We start from the raw sequence: 19,304 nt of genomic DNA on the forward strand, positions 1-19,304 counted from the left end.
GAAGCCATGTTTTAATCTGAAGGAAAACTCCCAAACTTCGTAGAAAAATGAAAGTTTGTTTAAAGTAAGAGAAGTGGTCCAAACTAGCCCTTTGGTTTTGCATTAATTACTCACAGTTAATCACACCTTTCTCGGCCCGATTTCCTTTATCCAGAACATCGCCTAAATTAACTCACAACCATCCTCCTATTGAAACTGTTACATTAGACCATTCAAATTTTACTTCCGTCATTTTATCAGCTGTATTGGTGTCACAATTAAATCTGTCCTTTGTCTACCTCAAAAGTAAGCTTCCCTATAAAATATGGTTTTTTACCAGTAGAATTTAAAGAAACAGAAGAAGAAATTCTAAAAAAAAATGTAAAGTTAGCCACAATTTATAAGTGTTTCTATTTTCATTATTCTTTTTATAAATATATTTTTAATGATGTCAGAGAGGAAGGGGCAGGGAGAGAGAGAGAGAGAAACATCAATGATGAGAGAGAATCCTTGATCGGCTGCCTCCTACACGTCCCCTACTGGGGATCGAGCCCACAACCCGGGCATGTGCCCTGACGGGGAATCAAACCCGGGACCCTTCAGTCCATAGGCCAAAGCTCTATCCACTGAGCCAAACCAGCCAGGGCTATTCTTTAACTTCAGATACACAGAAACGGCCATGTAATCAGACAAATCAGAGATTTTTACATTCTCTGCCTGTGAGCGGACACAGACCCCGAGCAATTCTGTGGGAAAATGAAAACGATTGTATTTGGCCGAAACCGGTTTGGCTCAGTGGATGGAGCGTCGGCCTGCGGACTGAAAGGTCCTGGGTTCGATTCCGGTCAAGGGCACGTACCTTGGTTGCGGGCACATCCCCGGTGGGGGGTGTGCAGGAGGCAGCTGGTCGATGTTTCTCTCTCATCGATGTTTCTACCTCTCTATCCCTCTCCCTTCCTCTCTGTGGAAAATCAATAAAAATATTTTTTTTAAAAAATCCTATTTTCCCGCAAGTGAAGACAGCCATGTAAGCTAATTACAAATAAAGTAAGAGCGGGAGCTGAAATAAGCACGCAGTGGGGGGGTGCCGGGGTCCCCCAGTACGAAGGGATTGTCTCTGGAATGCTTTCAGACTCAAGATTATAACATCAGCTCCTGCCATAATCTCCACCTGCCCTGAGCCAATGCCTCAGCATCTCTCCCCCACCACCACCCCGTGTGCATACACACACACACACACACACACACACACACACACACACACACACACACACAAACACACACACACACACCATGCACACACACACACACACAAACACACACACAAACACACACACAAACACACACACACAAACACACACACACAAACACAAACACAAACACACACACAAACACACAAACACACACACAAACACACACACACAAACACATACACACACAAACACACACAAACACATACACACAAACACACGCACACACAAACACACACACACAAACACACATACACACACAAACACACACACACAAACACAAACACACACAAACACACGCACACACACACACACACACACACACAAACACACACACACACAAACACACACACACAAACACACACACACAAACACACACACACAAACACACACAAACACACACACACAAACACACACACACACATACACACACACATACACACACACACACACACACAAACACACACACACATGCACATACACGTGTACATTTGATTGGCTCTGGTTTTTGGTGAACCCCAACTAATACAGGGAGAAAAAGGAAGTGGAGAGAGTTGAGGCGGCGCAGGAAGGTTTCTGAGACGCTTTCCTAAGCTCACCCGTGACTGCCGGCCTCCGTTCTGGAAGCTGCGGCGCACACACGTGAAACGCCAGGCTTTCTAACTGGGCTCCACGTCTGAATGTGGAAACGCAATCGTTTCCTGTCACCACACTCTTGGCCCTTTTTTCCTTGAGACAGATTCCTGCTACCTTCCTTTCCCGTGTATTCCCAAACCCTCTGCAAAGGTGGAGGTGCTACGCCAGTGGTCGGCAAACCGCGGCTCGCGAGCCACATGCGGCTCTTTGGCCCCTTGAGTGTGGCTCTTCCACAAAATACCACGGCCTGGGCGAGTCTATGTTGAGGAAGTGGCGTTAGAAGAAGTTTAAGTTTTAAAAAATGTGGCTCTCAAAAGAAATTTCAATCGTTGTGCTGTTGATATTTGGCTCTGTGGACTAATGAGTTTGCCGACCACTGGGCTACGCTATGCACAATAAATTGCTACTTAACAGGATTACACACCATCCAGACTCACAAATATAAAATTCCAAAATTCTATGTGGAATTAAAGGACACTGTTACATTACCTTCTTTTCGTCCTGTGCTTGGAAATAAAAACGGAGCTACTGACTGGTTCCTTGAGATAAAACATACTAAGAATTGTATGAGCATATTCTGAAAGGAAATAGTACAGAAAAGTACTTAATTTCTCACCATTTATGAGTCTCTGTTAGTGAATTCTCCTCTGCCTCTTGGTCAATTTTAGCTGAAAATACAAAAAAAAAAGAAAAAGATAAATGACAAATAGTTATACTCACTCAAGCAAGTAGGGTTCAAAGAATATAAAATATATTATAGATCATTATTATGAACGCTAATATGCTCCAGTCAGAAGTTTACTTTATGAGTAAACTTTAAATCTATAAACAGATATAACTGAATAAAAGTTATTATATTTCATTTTCCTTAAATTAAAACTATCATATTGATATAAAATATATTATATAACCAATTAAAATGTTCAGATGCTAAGTAATTTCTTTAAATCTCTCACATGAATCTGAGAAAGCAAAACACCAGCTAGCTTCGTATGCATGTCTATTGTGTTTGTCGAATATTAAATACCAATAATTAGCTGAAAATAATTATTTCAAGCAAAATGGCAAAAACCAAGTCAAAAATCTAAAGAGAAAGGGTATGTGACCTTCTCCCTAAGTGTTCTCCGCACAGATGGACAGACACCGAGATTATTTCTACAACGGAGCAAGATAAGACACGAACATTCCCCGTTCATGGAAAGTGGGAGGTGATCATGGACCCATTTATTTGCGACTATTTTTATCTAAAAAGAAAGAATGATAGCCAGGCATAAGCCCAAGGGTCAAGTTTGGGAAGGAGATTACACCACTATTTTCAAATTATTTAAAATAACATCTAACTCCGCGCATTAAGTTAAGTATGGCAGTGACTTTCGCCTTTCTGATCTAGTAGCATTCTAGGAATTTACCTAGTGCTTCTATACACACACACACACACACACACACACACACACAGATTTTTGACACCAAAGTGTTAAAAATACTATTTTAGTCTGTTCTGTTCGATTTTAAAAGGTTCATGGTGAGCCCCTAAATTGATTTCATGCTTCACTAATGGTTTGTGATACACTCTGAAAAATCAGTTGAGCTATAGAACAAAAAGTTTAAAATATATATTATATTGATTTTTTAAAGAGAGGAAGGGAGAGGGATAGAGAGTCAGAAACATCGATGAGAGAGAAACATCCATCAGCTACCTCCTGCACACCCCCCCACTGGGGATGTGCCCGCAACCAAGGTCCATGCCCTTGACCGGAATCGAACCTGGGACCCTTCAGTCCGCAGGCCGACGCTCTATCCACTGAGCCACACCGGTTAGGGCTAGAACAAAAAGTTTAAAGATAATAATAATAATAATAGCCTGGATTAGTGAAAGCAGACGTGGTCTTTTTTTTTTTTTTAATCTTTATTGTTGAAAGTATGACATATGGCCCCTTTTCTTCCCCCAATTGAACTCCTCTAGCCCACCCCCTCCCCACCCCAGGCCTGTGTCCCCACCCCACTGTCCGTGTCCCCGGGTTATGCCCATAGGCATACAAGTTCCCTGGTTTGCAAGTCCGCCCTTCGGGTCACGCTCCTGGCCACTCGGCGAAACTAGGAGCCAACGTGGCACAGAGCAAGTTCATTACCAAGAACTGGAACTGTGCGCAAGATCCAACCCGTGTCCCCCGGGAATTGTCAACGTGTCTCCATCGCTGCTTTAAACACAGCCGCCCAGCTTGGGCTGGTTAATGTTTTACAACCTCAAGACAGTGTTTGCTCGAAGTCTGTTGAGGATCTGCAGAGCCGCTATCCAGGACACTGGATTCTAGGAATTTAAAAGGGACCGGTTGAGCTGGCAGCTGAGGGGTCCCCTCCACCCCCCGCTTTCCCCTTTCTGTACTTTAGACTGTTTACACACACTTATGGGGCAGTCATCAGCCATTCTGAACGACAGAATAAATGTTCCGTCATTTCACTCTGAAAAGACTCTCCCACACGAACATACTGTCTTCTAGACTCCGCTGTGGGCTGCCGTGCATTCAAATGCTTTGCTTCCAGGAGCAATTCTCGAGGCTCATACGGTTGGTTCGAGGAAAAACCACCAAGCTCGGCGTAGCTCAGTGGTTGAGCATCGACCTATGAACCAGGAGGTCATGGTTCAATTCCCAGTCAGGGCACATGCCCGGGTTGTGGGCTTGATCCTTAGTAGGGGCCATGCAGGAGGCAGCCGATCCATGATTCTCTCTCATCATGGATGTTTCTCTCTCTCCCTCTCCCGTCCTCTCTAAAATCAATAGAAACATTTTTTTTAAAAAAGAAAGAAATCAGCCCTGACTGGTTTGGCTCAGTGGATAGAGCATTGGCCTGATGACTGAAGGGTCCCAGGTTCGATTCTGGTCAAGGGCATGTACCTTGGCTGTGGGCACATCCCCAGTAGAGGGTGTGCAGGAGGCAGCTGATGGATATTTCTCTCTCATTGATGTTTCTAACTTTCTCTCCCTCTCCCTTCCTCTCTGTAAAAAAATCAACAAAATATATCTTTTTTAAAAGAAATCAGATCCTGCCATTTGTCACTAAGTTCACATCATAAGTGTGTTTATAACAATTGTGACAACGAAATGTTGATGCTGCGTTTATGCAAGTGTTATATTGGAAAATGGTTATCCCCTTGTTCTCAGGAAAGTGATCTGCACCCCGACTTTTCAGGAAGTTTTTCTTCCTAAGAGTGCCATCCAGAGAAAAATCCGGTCAAGCTCATGGTTTGTGCATTCTCCATCAAGAGTTGAAATGTGTAGTCTGACGCACTCTCCTTGGTCTTGCATTTGACTGTTTATCAGAGTTGATTACAGTTGGCATACACATATCCCCTTAGCTTCAATGTAAAAATCACGGGTAATAGAATATTTTAAAGGATTCTTTGATATCCCAACTTGGTTTTATGATTGTAATATGGCTGTTAGGTTTGGAGAAAGGGTATGTTTTGCTGTTTGTTCCTTCGGTAAAACACCATCTTCTGCCACTTCGAATAAAGTGTTGTGTGTGTTTTTTCAGCTAAACTTGCTCATACAATGGGCAAGAGCTTTTTTATTACACATCCAAAGGGACCATCATGAACAAGTACAACTCATGGCATTCCGCTCACCACAATGTAGGGGCTTACGCTTTCTGAAAAGCTGTAAGTATATGCTTCCTTCATCTGCATAGAATATTGAACCCCCACAAAACAGCAGTTTGACTGTTGTGGGCTCGATCCCCAGTGTGGGGCGTGCAGGAGGCAGCCCATCGATGGTTCTCTCTCCTCATTGATGTTTCTCTCTCTGTCCTTCTCCCTTCCTCTCTGAAATCAGTAAAAATAGATTTAGGAAAGGAAAGAAAGGAAGGAAGGAAAGAAGGAAGGAAGAAAGATAGCAAAAGAAATTCGGATATTCATTCCCTGTCTGGACATGTATAAAGGACTTAAAAATTCACTTGATTTCAAGTTCATTGTCCAAAGAAGCCGTGCAACAAAACCCTCAAAAACCCGAAGCAATATATCTGCAATCAAATGACAACTTCCAATGACTCAGAAGGAAGGCGTTGCCTTGGTCTAAAAAATAACCCATCCTGGCTGCACTTAAAAGCAACCGAAATGCACATTCATAGATAATTATAAACAAAAACTAGTTAACGCTTTAAATAAGAAGAACAACAGCACAAAGATTGAGGGCTCAGACAAGCAGATGAAAGGGTTCTGAGTCGCCTTCCATCTGATATTAGTCAAAATCAACTCTGTCTCCAATTACCTGGGAATATGTGGTACTTCCTCATGCAAGGGCGTCCGTCAGGGCCTCCGCTTACTCACAGTCCTTTGGAACAAGTTCAGCAGAAATATTTAACCTTGCCAAAGAGGCCGGAGCCAGACCAGCGACTGCAGACGCTAATCGCTGCTTCAAAATAGTCACTTAGTAGGACAGCAACCAACAGAAAATATTTGTGGGGGCAGAGGTTTGGGGGAGGGAACATATTACTGCCGTTAGGGAAGGCATAACTAAAATGCCAACGTGCTGAAACGGAATCATGAAAACACTGGTTTTAACCAGTTGCATATTCAGGGGCATTGGATTGTCCATGACCTTTGGTCTCCTGTAGAATTGGGCCTGAAAGGTAATCTTATGCCCTAGCCTTAAAAATCAATAAAGAGATGGAAACAAAAAACAACCAAATAAATAAAGGTTGATTCCTGAAAGGTTCAATGATGAGAGGGAATCATGGATCAGCTGCCTCCTGCACGCTCCATAGGGGATCAAGCCCACAACCCGGGCATGTGCCCTTGACCGGGAATCGAACCGTGACCTCCTGGTTCATAGGTTGATGCTCAACCAACTGAGCCACTAAATCTTCATTTTATACTCAAAGTGAGAAACATGGGAAAACATATGTATGCATGGGTTTTACATTCTGTAGACAATCCCTTGTAAAAAGGCTATTGATTTCCAAGTGGGAAAGTGTTTACCTAATTTTTTACATCAAATCATACCAAAATCCTATATATTACCCCACCTGTAGACTAAGCACATGTCATGGACTGTTGCTAATGCAGCATAAAAATAAAGACACATTCAGGGCAACTCATTCCCCTTTTCTTTACCAAGCAACAGCTAGCTTACGGAAGCACACTTTCTTATTAATTCCAAGATGAGCTTAAATAAGGATTTTCAAAAAATCTCTCTGGGCCTTTAACTAAAAATATGAAAACGCATGTGTTAAGACCAAGCTTTCAATACTAAATGTAACACCAATTAATTCTACATTGTAGATTCAAATGATCCAAACACAAAACCGCCCCGGCTGGTGTGGCTCAGTTGGCTGGGCATCATCCCATGCACTGAAGGGTTGATGGTTCGATTTCCGGTGGGTGGGGGGAAGGGACATGCAGGAGGAAGCCTACTGATATTTCACTCTCACATCAATGTTTCTCTCCCACTCTGTTCCATGTCAAAAATAGTACATATAATATCCTATCTAATAAAAGAGTAATATGCAAATTGACCATCACTCCAACACACAAGATGGATGCCCCCATGTGGTCAAAGATGGCTTCCCCCATGTGGACACAAGATGGTTGCCACAAGATGGCTGGCAGGAGAGGGCAGTTGGGGGCGATCAGGCCTGCAGGGGAGGGCAGTTGGGGGGACCAGGCCTGCAGGGGAGTGGTTAGGGGGTGATCAGGCTGGCAGGCAGAAGCAGTTAGGGGCAATCAGGCAGGCAGGCAGGCCAGCGGCTGAGAGCCAGCAGTCCTGGGTTGTGACAGGGGTGTCCGACTGCCCGGGCCTAAACGGGCAGTCAGACATCCCTTGAGGGGTCCCAAATTGGAGAGGGTGCAGGCTGGCCTGAGGGACACCCCCCCCCCATGCATGAATTTCGTGCACTGGGTCTCTAGTAGTATTATAAAATTAAAATACAAAATATGTTACTACCACTATTTGCCCTTTCTCTATAATAGGAGTCTCAGTCATAAGTGCGTGTCACATGTACTGGCCGGTCGGTCGGTCGGTTAGACAGTCAGATGGACGTACGGTCAGTCACTTAGCCTTTTATATATATATATTTCTTATAGAAAATGTAAGAATTATTTCTCATGGAAGGAAATAACTCAAACTCCCCTATTCCATGACACACATCAGTAATTCCTCTTTAAATGTCAAGAATCCAATTCAGATCTGAAAATTATGCTGAAAACCGGGCTCTACCTATCCGATTTGGCACAAGACGGGACAATTTGCCACCTCGGCTAGATGAGCTCTCTCGCAGGTCAACACGCTTTTTGAGTATCTGACTAAGATATTACTCATTTACAATGGAGAGAGGGGTGGTTATACTTATACACGCCTATGGGCTATGGGTCTATGCACAGATATCCCACGTGGACCTACTCCCTCAATTCTAATGTTCCCAACCTCACTAATGGCCCAGGAATACCCAGTGAGAATCTCTGCCAACCAGAAGATCAGTATGCTGACAGATTTGAAGCATTGACCAGGAAACGCTGTCATTCTAAATGGTGAGATTTGTTCAGTTCTAAACACTTCCTTCTAGATCAACATGCTGCTCTTTTCCCTAAGGATGCAGGGACCCGGAGAGCATCATGCTAAGCGAAAAAAGCCAGTCAGAGAAAGACAGGTACCACATGATCTCACTCATATGCGGAACCTAAAGAACAAAATAAACTGATGGACAAGAGAGAACCAGAGGCATCGACACGTAGAACAGACTTTTGAACCTCAGAGGGAGGGCGTGGGTGGGAAGAGATCAACCGAAGAACTTACATGCATAACCCATGGACGCAGACAATAGAGTGGTATAGGCCTGGGGCAGGGGTGAGGGCAGGCTAGACGGGGTCAAAGAGGGGAAATAGGGGACATCTGTAATACTTTCAACAATAAAGACCCATTTTTTAAAAAGAGGCATCAAAGAATAAGCCCTTAAAGGTTTGACTCAGTGGATAGAGAATCAGCCTGCGGACTCAAGGGTCCCGGGTTCGATTCCGGTCAAGGGCATGTACCTTGGTTGCGGGCACATCCCCAGTAGGGGGTGTGCAGGAGGCAGCTGATTGATTTTTCTCTCTCATCGATGTTTCTAACTCTCTGTCCCTCTCCCTTCCTCTCTGTAAAAAATCAATAAAATATTTTTTTTTAAAAAAAGAAGAAGAAGAAGGCCAATATTGCTTTCGACCCTGCAGTTCAACCTTAAGGAATGTATGTATTGTACAAGTATGTACTCTGAGAAATGTACACATTTATTCTCTTAATCTTTTTCTTTTCAAAGCAATGTTGAGGGAAAGAAGGTTAACAAGCAAAGCAATAAACAAGTTAATTTTGCTGCCTTTTTCCAGTGGAATACTACGAAATCGTTAAGAAGAATGTACTGATACAAAATTACCTTGAAGCTATTTTAATTGGGGAAAAAATAATATCCAGGAGAGGCCTCTATTTTCAACCAAGAGCGGGACATCAAAAAGTTTTACAACCAAGTGCTTCAAGGTATTGGATTAAAATAAAATGTAATGCATGGCTGAGTTGGCTGGAAAATAGAGAAAATTCTCTGAAGCAGTCAAAACAATCAGGAGCAAGACTTCAAAAGGTGCTAGCATTGCCCTGGGGGCACCTCTCCACCCGGCAACCGAAGACTGTCCTGGGAACGGCCATGCAGGAACATGAGGACAGGCCTGGCGTCCTCCAGGGCGCCCCAAGAGACACGCCGTCGGGGCGGAGAAACCCAAAAGGCACCCCCACGCACCCACGAGAAGAGACGCTGAGGACGGCGTCCTTCTCCGCCGTGGCCCTGGGTGGGAGGGGAGACCCCCCCCTCCACTTAAGGATCCAGCACCCCAAGTGGGCGATCACCCTGCCCTGAGCCTCCATCCACGGTGAGGGAGACCCTAACTAATTTTAACACAGTTCTCGGTTGGCAGGGCCCTCTGATGTTGAGCCCAAACAAATAATAGAAATAGAAATAGAAAAAAAAAAAAAAAAACAGAGTCTGCGAATAAATTTAGTTTAGAAACTAAAATGGAACGGGAGCAGAGCTGCCCAGACGTGAAGGGAGGTAAGAGACTACGGCATCCAGAATGCAGAAAGGAATTGACTTGCAACCCAGAGTTTTATCATCAGCAAACCTATCTCCCCAAAACAGGTGCGATGGAGATTTCCACACAGACAAAAAAAAAAAAAAAAAAAAGAGGGTTTTCAATCCAGAGTTTCAGACCAGGGAACTTTTAAAGAGTGTTCTTCTGAAAGAAGCAAAACCATCTCAGAAGGAAGGCATAACATAAAGGAATGGTGAGCAAAGAAGATGGTACTGGTTATAAAAAAACATAAGTTAAGCTCAGTGGATAGAGCGTCGGCCTGCGGACTCAAGGGTCCCAAGTTCGATTCTGGTCAAGGGCATGTACCTTGGTTGCGGGCACATCCCCAGTAGGAGGTGTGCAAGAGGCAACTGATCGATGTTTCTCTCTCATCGATGTTTCTAACTCTCTATCCCTCTCTCTTCCTCTCTGTAAAAAAATCAATAAAATGTATTTTTTTTTAAAAAAAGAGAATATGCGTGTACCCCAGGACTAAAGCATTTTTCCTTTTAGCTAAAAAAAAAGAAGGAAAAACGGGAGAAATAAATTGTGGTGTAGCATATACCTCCAATGAAATCTGTATTAACAAAATACAGGCATGTGCACTAACATGAAAGAATCTCAAGAAAAATATTCAATGGAGATAAAAGCTAGTCACAGAAGAGTGCAGTTACAACTCCACTCACCCAAAGGCCACAAACTTGCAAAACTAATAAAATGTTTACAATTTATATTTCTGGCAAACCTATAAAGAGAAAGTAGAAAGATCAGAGAGACAGGAAATAAAATAGAGATGTTAAAGAGATCAATGAAAATAAGAGCTGGTCCTTTGAAAAGATAAACAAAATTGACAAACCGTTAGCCAAGCTCATCAAGAAGAAACGAGAGCCCAAATAAATACAGTCGTAAGTGAAAGAAGAGACGTGACAACCGACACCACAGAAATCCGGAGAATCGTTCGAGAATACTATGAACAACGATATGCCAACAAACTCAACAGCATTCCAACACGGAACCAGAAAGAAAGAGAAATTACTAACCAAGAAAGTGAAACCGTCATCGAAAAACTCCCAACCAATAAAACCAGACAGCCTGACAAGTGAATTCTACCAAACATTTGGTTGAAAGAATCGGTATCTATAGTTCTTAAACCATTTCAAAAAAATCCAAGAGGAAGAATTGCTTCTGAACTAATTCTATGAAGCCAATATCACCCTGATACCAAAAATCAGACAAAGATAAGAAAAGAAACCATCAACAAAACAAAAAGACAAACCACTGAATGAAAAAGATATTCACAAATAATATATCTGACAAGGGGTTAGTATCCAAAATATCTAAGGTACTCATACAATTTAACAGCAAATGGACAGAGTCCTAGCCAGTGATTGGGAGCATTATCCCGTACAAGCAAAAGGTTTTGGGTTTGATTCCCAGTCAGGGTATATATATAGGAGGCAATTGATCGATGTTTCTCTCTCACAAATCTCTTCTCTCCTCTCTCTCTCTCTCTCTCTCTCTCTCTATATATATATATATATATATATTTTTTTTTTAATGTGTCCACTCACTAAGATTCATTGTAATTCCAAAATCCATCCTTCTAGAACTTTTGAGGTCACCTCGGGCACATGCAGTGGAAAATCCGAGTCGCCGGACCAGACTTCGCCAGCTGCCGCTCATCAAGGCGAGGCTCTCGCTTCTCATTTCAGCGCCCAAACTGTAAATCATCTTCTCAGTCTATTGTGACACACTTTTCAGCATCTTCGTGCTTTTTTTGTCATTCCCGTTGCTCGAGTGGCCTCAGTGCTGTCCAGGGTACACGAGAGCAAGAAGGCCAGGCGGGCTTCACGGAGAAAAATCCACGTGTCGGATGCGCTCCATGCGGGTGTGAGTGACAGCACTGCCGGCGGTGAGTTCAATGTCAATGAATCCACCATAGACACTACACAAGGCATCTTCAAACATGAACACACGTCAGGCAGCATGTTGATCCAATGATGAAAACGAGACCAAAGCATGGCCAGAGGCTTGAAGAAACCTAACCCTGTATTTGCCACTGGGAGCAATGGTTCAGTATTCACTAATTCAGTGTTTGTGGCAACGTGATCGAATACAGTTACAGCAAACAATGAGAGTACAAGAATAATAAAATGTATTTATTTTTGTGTTATACATAAAATGAATATCTAACATGCAAAACTGTATGTTGTATGCATACACAATAATTTCATATATATCCTTTTACATTTTATAAAAATGATATATATAAAAAATATAAAACGTACATAAATATAAACTATTTCCTAATAAAAATGAAAAAGGGGGGAAATCAACATATAGAGACTGTATTCACTAGCAAAATATATATTAACTAGAGGCCCGATGCATGAAGATTCGTGCAAGAATGGGCCTTCCTTCCCCTGGCTGCCAGCACCGCCTTCGCTCTGGCCAGAGCCGCCTTTCCGCCTTCCCAAGCTGCCCAGAGGCCCGGAGCGGCTGGGGTGGTGCGGAACGCCTGCGTCCCGCCCCGCCCCCGGCCACTCAGCACCTGTGTATGCAAAGTAACCCACCATCTTTGTTGGATTAATTTGCATACTCACTCCTGATTGGCTGGTGGGCATTGCGAAGGTACGGTCAATTCGCATGTTACTCTTTTATTAGTGTAGATACAACTGTACATGTACATATTATAGGCTTATATGCATAGATTATCTCTAGAGGGATAAAAATGAAATATAAACGTGGTTCAAACGAGGAAAGTAATACTAAGAAAGACTTACACCCCATTATACACCTGAATTTTATAACAGATGTATTTTTTAAGACATTCAATTGATTTTTTAAAGAGAGAGGAAGGGGGAGGGAGAGAGAGACAGACATCGACGTAAGAGTGACACATGTGCAAACATAAAATCACGTATGTTGGCATAAACTGGAGATAGCTAAGTTATAGTGGCTTTGACTAAACACTTAAATGGAGAACTTAAGCATCAGTTGTAGTTGTCGCACAAGGACTTCCAAAAAGGCTGCAGAGTGGTACCCTTGAACTTCCTCACTTTTCTTAAATGGTGAAAGCTCAGGGAATTGTTTTTTGCCCATGCCAACCCCCGCCCCCCAAAAATGGTCCCACTGAACAGGTCCCACTCTAATGACTTCCTCCTCTCTGAAACTCTTCCGAACTCTGGCTTCCGTTACAACAGCCTCTCTTGGTTTTCCGCTGACCTCTCTTCTCAAAATACTAACACCTGTGGGGGTGTCTCTGTCCATCCTGAATAGATCATCCTCCCCCAGAATTCCTAGGTGACCACACCCACTCAATAATCACATTGCTTGTATGAGGTCCAACCCTCCATCGAGAAATTCCATCTGGGTCTCAAAATGTAACTTTGCTATTCATGCAAAAGATGACTAAGATAGAGTTATAAAGAAGATTTCAGTGCCCGGTCTCCAAAATACGGATGGCGAATATCTATATATATAAAAGCCTAAGTGACCATTACGACTGAACAACTGGAATGACCGGTTGACCAGTCGCTATGATGCACACTGACCACCGGGGGCAGACGCTCAATGCAGGAGCTGCCTTCTGGTGGTCAGTGCACTCCCACAGCCAACCTCCTGTGGTTCCCCCCTACCCCGTCCCCGCTGGCCAACCTCCCATGGCCCCAACCCCCTCCCTCCCACCTGGCTGGCCCCTGATCGGCCCGAATGGAGGGGCCAGCCGGCCAACCTCCTGGGGTTCCTCCCCCCGGCTGGCCGGCCCCCTGATAGGCATCGATCACTGGTCATGCCAAGAGACCCCACCGTGTATGAATTCATGCTCTGGGCCTCTAGTTAGATAATAAACCATAAATAATGTGAACAACTATATGGGTGACACTTGCCAACATTTTAGATGTGAAATCCAGCAAATTGTTCGACTTCTTCTTCTTTTTTTTTTTTTAATGAATCATAGCATCAGGGCTCCTTTCTTCCCACAAACAACAACAACAAAATTCCATACTTTTCCCTACATAGTTTTCTAAAATTATACGTTCTTGATCCTAAAAACCGCATTGAATGGAAAAAGCAAGACTCATTTTTATTCACCGTTAAGAGGGGAGCGAGCGTACAGGGTCCTCCAATATGTAACTACAGGCCTATGATTTCAGCCAAAGGACTATTTGGGAATCAATGAGTAGATTTTCCACCCCAAGTCGTGAGGACCCGAAAATCTGGAAATGACAAACCACTCTGATTTATGAATCTCTTTCATATCCCGTTTCATGTTTCATGTTTTCTTTCGGTCATCATGATTTTATTAAATGACTAAATAGTCTTTTCCTATCTAAAAAAAAAAAAAAAAAAAAAAGCTATTCTTAATGTGTAATCAAATTCCAGCATGCCTCATTCATTGTAAATCGGCATTAATGACACGTAAGCAACGTATAAACACCATAGCCTAACAGAGGATGCAGCGGTGCGCGGCCCCAGCCTCAGTCAGCCTCTACGAGAATTCCTGAAACAGCGAGAACTGTCCCCAAGCAGGACATGTCACAAATCTGATCTCCAGAAGAGATGGAATGTGCCAAGGATGAAAGGTTTTGAGTAGCAAATGCATGGAAATAATTGTAAGTTTCGGTGACTTCAAACAGTGAGATAACTTTTAACACATTTTTTCCCCTCTTTAAACAAATTGTTTCTTTAACGTCTTCTGAAATGTCTCATCCCTGCTTAACTCAAAGGAATAGAGGAAAAGCCAGTGTGATAATATTGGGGTTTTTTAAGCTCCTTGGAAAACAAAAAGGTGTTAAGTAGCCGGAGAAATGTGTACATCCTTTATTTAAAGAACTGCATGTAATGTTTTGAAGATCTGAAAAACATCAATATACGTGCAATATTTTGACAAACCAAATAAATGCCAGGATGAACTGAGGTTATCATAACCCAAGCGAAAACATGGAAGGATATCTAATTTTCTATCAGAAAAGTATAAGCCCGGCCAGCGTGGCTCAGTGGCTGAGCATTGACCAGGAGGTCATGGTTCGATTCCCGGTCAGGGCACATGCCCGGGTTGTGTGTTCCATCCCCGGTAGGAGGCGTGCAGGAGGCAGCCGATCCATGATTCTCTCTCAGTATTGATGTTTCTCTCTCATTCTCTCCCTCCCTTCCTCTCTGAAACCAATTTAAAAAAAAAAAACAACATATAACAACTTTAAAGTCTTTAAAGATATGAGCTATTTCACCAATATCTATTGTATTCATCTTCATGAAAGAACAAGGATAATAATGAACATCATTCACAAAGCAACATAGAGTCTCTCCCCACTCTATGACAAATGGTCAAACACTGTGTGTTTCTCTGGGATGTCGATCCCTTTGAAACCAGCGCGTGTGTTTTTTCACGCCTCCTTGCCCTCTGCTGACAAGGGAGGACACGCAAGCCACCCCCACCCCCACCCCCCCAGCGTGTACCTTGGATGATGAACCGCTCCATGTTCTCCTTGAAGGGCTGGATGTGCTCCTCGGAGGACACCTGGTACACCTTCCCCGCCTCCACCTCACAGGCTGCAATCAGAGACACGCTGTTTAGGGCGCTGTCGATGGAGCGTCAAAACCACCTCAGAACCTCAGGAGCCAAAGCTAGACCGGCCTGTCAACCACCATAACGGACATACGTCCTACACATGTGTTGGAAACACCAGATGCTGACATGACAAGTCTATAAGCAAGGCTTCATGAGGGGACTGTGAAAAGGCATTCGTAAGAGCTGGTGACTCCAGCCCAGCCGGTGTGGCTCCGTGGTTGAGCATCAACCTATGAACCAGGAGGTCAGGGTTCGATTCCCGCTCAGGGCACATGCCTGGGTTGCAGGCTCAGTCCCCAGTAGGGGGCATGCAGGAGGCAGATGATCCATGATTCTCTCTCATCATTGATGTTACTCTCTCTCTCTCTCCCTCTCCTTCCTCTCTGAAATCAATAAAAATATATATATTTTTAAAAAAGAGTCTGTGACTCCAGTTCGGTCACTTCCACAGAGTGTCACCTGGTCAAGGTACACAACCTCTGAGCCTCCGTCTCATCAGGAGAAGGGAGGGCCCGGGTCTGCCTCTCAGTGTTGTTATGAGGATCGAATCAGTGAAGAGATGGAACGTGTCCCAATACTGTGCCTGGCATGTGCTGTTTCCTATTATCATGGTCATTATTACCCACTAACGTCTAACACAGGCTTATTCCAAAGTGCACATTTCTGGAAACAGTGGGCTACTCGTCAGAACCACAGCAGCGAGATGGTGAGAAGGCGCTAGCCGTCAGCTTCCTTTACGATGGATCACCTGGGACAGCCGCGTGAAGTCGGAAATTCTGTGCCCGTTCATGTCTACAGATGCATAATCAGGATCTACTTAACCATATCCTAAATTGGTGAGTTTTCTAAACGTATATACATTCCTACAGAAGAGGGCAAATGGTGCATCAACGAAAGGAAATAAGGCAGATTGATCAGCCCTTCGAATCGCTTCAGTGAATTATTTCTGGCAAAAATCACTTGAAGAAACATTCCCCAAGGTCTTTGAGTCGTTCGTTTCTAATTGCTACCCAACCTGTTCCTCTAAGACAGCGGTCGCCAACCTTTCGGACCTCACGGACCACCAGCGGTCTGCGGACCACCGGTTGGCGACCGCTGCTCTAAGACACAGATATGGACTGACTACCTACTGTGTTCAAGGTACCTCTCTAGGCACCATGATTACTGCCACGAACCCAAGAGAATTGGCGTGAAAAAAAATCCCTGCCACAGGGAGCCTGCCTTATCCTCTACTAGAGGCCCGATGCACAAAATTCGTGCAAGGGGCTCGGCCCTCGCAGCCCCGGCTTCTTCCGGAAGGTCGTCTGGAAGGTTGTTCGGCTGTCCGATCTAACTAGCATATTACGCTTTTATTATTACAGATGGTTTTTAATTAATTATATTTTCCATCACAATGAGCAGAGTACAATACTAGTAGCCTAGTATCTAGTAGAGTAGGCCAGCATGGGGGCGGGGTGGGGCGGGGTGGGGCGCGGTGGGGGGAGAGGAAGAATCCAATCTCTCACCTGGTCTGATTTTCAGACCTTAGACACCTGAGTCGAGAAAGATTAATATTTTGAACGTTAGTGACAATTGTTTCATTTGTCACTTTTTATTAGAAAATGGAAGTAATGCCTGCCCCCTTCTTCTCGATGCTCTAGTATGTCTGGAGGTCTACACAGCCGTAAGAACACCCTGCCCCCAGCAGCCTGCAGAAGGTCATCTAATGGGCCTGGTGCCTTAAAGGGGGAGGTCACTGGTTAGGAAAGCAGAGATGGGTCACAGGCTAACCATGACCAAGTCTTCTCAAATGGGCCACGTCTGCAGGGCTGCATTTTTACTCAGCAACGTTTACACAACAGAAGACACCGCAGACAAGAGAAGGTGCCGTATTTTTAAATGAGGGGAAATTATATTTCAAATTGCATTCTGGCTCATTTTAGGAATGTCCTTGGCCCACTCCTATAAACTGTATTCTTAATATAAACACAAGCAAAAGCCATCTTTTCTATGGCTTCGATCTTTCCCCCTCTACTTATAGTCGATTTCCCCCCGTATACAAGGGGAACCAAGAGGAATTTGAGATCCAGAAAAACTCTCAGGTCACTTATGGGCAACCTCATCTCACTTCCTGTCCTCCTTCCGGAAGCCGCAGAAGATGCTTGTCACGGATCTCGGTGTTTTGAGTGATGGCCATTCCGATCTCTGCCAGGCATCTTCCTCCTCACTGAGCTGCTGTACTGATTAGCATCCTCAACTCTACACTGAGCAGAACTCTCTCTGTCTCGCTACACCGTCTCCCTGTGGAATGACATGTCTGGAGTCTGCTTTTACAACAGTTCTGATAGAATCGCCATAGATAGCTCAGGTCTGCAGTGAGTCACAGAATTCCAGTCTCTTAAGAGGACAGATGAGGTCCCTCCTCTCCAATCACTCTTCATTTACTCACTCCTCCACTTTTCTGGCTAGGGCTTAAAACATCCGCTGGCAGGCAACAGGCGTTCAACAATTATCGGTGGAATGGGTGGAAAAGGGAATTGGATTCTCCTGTCAATATGAATTTCTCAGTAATCTGGAAACGGCATCTCTATTGGAATGTCCCCATGCCTTGTACATGCTAGTCACCCCCCTCACATACTCTTATCCCTTATGATCGATTGTTGAACTTTGATTTGTCCATCCATTCACAACTATCTCAGCAAGGTTCACCTATCAGCAATCCCCCACCCCCACCCCCAAACTTTGTATGCCCCTCTTCTATAGAGCATGTGTGAAAGATATAAAATAAAAGGAGAGATACGAATAAAATAGATCAGCATTCAGGTCTGGTTCTACTAGTAGCTACGTGATCTTGAGCTAGTCCTTAGATTATCTGAGCCCCAACTTCCTCAACTAGAAATGGGGCTGATGAAGGCAGGGCACCTGAGCATTAAGCACTGAGCTGATGGTTAAGAAGTTCTCAAAAAGTGACAGCTATTAATGATGTTATCTTACTGCATTTATTGTTGACATGTACCGATCTCTGATTGTAATTTGCATTCCCTGAGGTCAAGGTCTGTCCTATTCACCTCCGTGTGCCCAGTGTTTGAAATTCAGAGGAAGCACTAAAACCTTGTGTGAAAATAAGTACTTTCAATGATGCCAATGACCACGACTTTCCTTAATCGGGACATTAAGCCTCCAGTGGTGGGTCACATAGAACAGCATGTAAATCTTAAACCACGTGCCCCAAATCCCAACCCAGATGACTAAAGCTCTTCACTGTGGTATATAATGTGCACAATTATTTTGTGGGTGGCTGCGGCTCTATTCGTTATATTCAGAAGGAAAAGCCTGTTGGATAACTAGAAAAACAAAATGTAAAGTTCTAGAGTCTGTGTAGACTTGGATATGCATACTTCTCATAGACATGCTTCTATATTCAGTGACATATATCAATAGGTCGCATAAGGAAATTTATAAGATTGCACCCCATTCTTCACCTAACTATAGTGCCTTTTGGTGCATAACATCATCCTGGCTATTATCCTCTCCAAAACAGGTGACTATGTGAATTTTTAAAAAAATACCAGCCACTTAAAGGGTCTCACCAACTTAAAGGGTCATTTAGTCACATTATGAAAAACATAACATGAGATAGAGTTCCTGGAAAATTGCATGACAGTCAAATCCAAATATTTTTGTTAAAATCTGTTAAAGGCAGTTGGCACAACTGAGTAATTCCAACCATGTAGGCTTTTGTTTAATTTAAAGGCCTTCTTAATCCAAAAAGGTTTTATCTTGTGTAAAAGGGCTAACAGTGGAA

The 19,304-nt window shown here is 43.6% G+C and overlaps 1 protein-coding gene across 2 annotated transcripts in view; it reads right to left on the minus strand.

The window, feature by feature from the left end:
- FMN2 (formin 2) overlaps positions 1–19,304 on the minus strand; it is a 128,006-nt gene that overhangs the window by 24,096 nt on the left and 84,606 nt on the right. Inside the window, exons 14-15 of one of the 2 annotated variants that reach the window (XM_054713011.1) lie at positions 15,409–15,501; positions 2,482–2,533 (exon numbers count right to left, since the gene is read on the minus strand). In XM_054713011.1, the coding sequence (XP_054568986.1) occupies positions 2,482–2,533; positions 15,409–15,501 (145 nt within the window). The remainder of the gene's footprint in view (positions 1–2,481; positions 2,534–15,408; positions 15,502–19,304) is intronic. The other variant, XM_054713012.1, reaches the window with a different exon arrangement.

This window comes from Eptesicus fuscus, chromosome 24 (genome assembly GCF_027574615.1).
Source record: "Eptesicus fuscus isolate TK198812 chromosome 24, DD_ASM_mEF_20220401, whole genome shotgun sequence".
Taxonomy (NCBI): domain Eukaryota; kingdom Metazoa; phylum Chordata; class Mammalia; order Chiroptera; family Vespertilionidae; genus Eptesicus; species Eptesicus fuscus.